We start from the raw sequence: 1,734 nt of genomic DNA, 5'->3' as shown, positions 1-1,734 counted from the left end.
GAGCCGCAGTGACTGTGGACTCTCTTTGGCCTGGCTACGATTCTTTCGCCTTTTGGGTGTTGTTTTCCGCCTTCTTTTGTCGTCTATTCTTTGAAGCTGAAATACAAGGCTATTTTTATTTCCCACAATACCTACTGAAAAAATGAATGAATTTATCAAACAATATGGTGAACGATGAGTAGTTGTCCCTAATGCTTCACAAGTATCATTACAAGTTTGGGTGAGAGTACAGAGTTCAGCTGAAGAATCTTAAATTTAACAAATGATGACTTAAGATGTTACCTTCATATTTTAATAGCATAATATTTATTTTCACGAGGAGGCTTTTAATTGTTTTAGATGATGTGTTGTTGGTCAATGCATGTGGATTTTTAGAAAGTGAAATGATACTTTATTCAAATTACTATTCTGTTGTTTCTTTCCATGAGTTGGTTTTATTGCCATTTTGGTTTGTTGGAATTATATATGGTGATGGCTTAATTTAGAAGAAAACTTGGAAACGCATTTAAATATTCATTTCATTTTACCGTCTGTTTGCAGGAGGATTGGTTGTTAATGGATGCTCTTATGCATCCAGCATATATCACCGTGTTAATTTTGTTGTATAATGAATGCATAATGAGGGTGTTCATTTCCTTGTATTGCCACCTTAACTAATATTAAAATTATATTCAGGAGGAGCTTGCACAGATGGGCGTTATGATTCGTCATTACAACAACAAGGAATTGAAGGGATATGTTCGAGTCTCTGTTGGGAAGCCTGAGCACACTGATGCCCTCATGCAATGCCTCAAACTCCTCCAATGATGACAAACTTTTATAAATAACACTAGAGGCACACTCCCAGGCACATCCCCAACCACACTCCCCCCACCTGCTACAGTGCAGGGGGCCCCACCTGAGATTTTTAAAAAAATCTCAGGTGGGGGCCCCCTGCACTGTAGCAGGTGGGGGGATGTGGTTGGGGATGTGCCTGGGGGTGTGCCCCTAGTGCTCCTCAACTTTTATATGGTAATTCTTGTAAACAAGGATAATTTTATTTTTCAATTTAGGAACTTGAATTGTATTACATTATCTGATAATTGCCCCAATAATTCGAAATCAACAAACCGATGTAGTTTCTATTAGCATTTATTTAAAACTGAAGTAAGGAAGAAAAAGGAGGATTAAAAATAGACCTTAGAAAACGTGGCTGGAAGTAATTAAGAAGGACATGGCAAATGTTAACATAGTGAAGGTGGTAACAGTTATAAAATGGAATTAGATAATAGGAATCATGTAGCCGATTCCAAGCGGGTAAAGACTTTCGTCTTGTTCATTTATTTATTGATGTTACATTAAACGCTGGGCGCTTCTAGGCGTCGGACTTGGCGCCCAGCGCTTAGTCGTCTAGGCGGGCGCCTAAGCGGTTTCTGGGCATTTTTTTCTTTTTTATTTTTTTAATTATGATACTTGAAAATAAATATATATGTATTAAATTCATATAAAATTTTCAATTACAATAGCTTGGTTTACCAATTACAATAGCTCTTTATATGTTTATATTTCTCAACTCAAATTATAAGTTCATATCAACTCAAATTATAATATGTATTAAATTCATATAAATTTTTAAAAAAAGATAGCAATTTTAGTTCCACAATAAATCATGCATACTTAAATACTAAATAGCCAAAATAATAATTAACAAGGCTAGAGCCTAAGATTTTTTTTTTAATTACAATAATTGATAGT

General features: G+C 35.1%; 1 protein-coding gene across 1 annotated transcript in view; it reads left to right on the top strand.

Annotated features, from left to right (window-relative positions):
- LOC109819916 (histidinol-phosphate aminotransferase, chloroplastic-like) overlaps window positions 1–1,127 on the top strand; it is a 9,867-nt gene extending 8,740 nt beyond the window's left edge. The window contains exons 12-13 of the mRNA XM_020385891.1: window positions 676–814; window positions 1,002–1,127. Of these exons, the coding sequence (XP_020241480.1) occupies window positions 676–807 (132 nt within the window). The 3' untranslated portion in view covers window positions 808–814; window positions 1,002–1,127. The remainder of the gene's footprint in view (window positions 1–675; window positions 815–1,001) is intronic.

The sequence above is a fragment of the Asparagus officinalis genome, chromosome 8, assembly GCF_001876935.1.
Source record: "Asparagus officinalis chromosome 8, Aspof.V1, whole genome shotgun sequence".
Lineage (NCBI taxonomy): Eukaryota > Viridiplantae > Streptophyta > Magnoliopsida > Asparagales > Asparagaceae > Asparagus > Asparagus officinalis.
The sequence above is the reverse complement of the archived record's forward strand: the minus strand, read 5'-3'. Positions and strand labels throughout refer to the sequence as shown.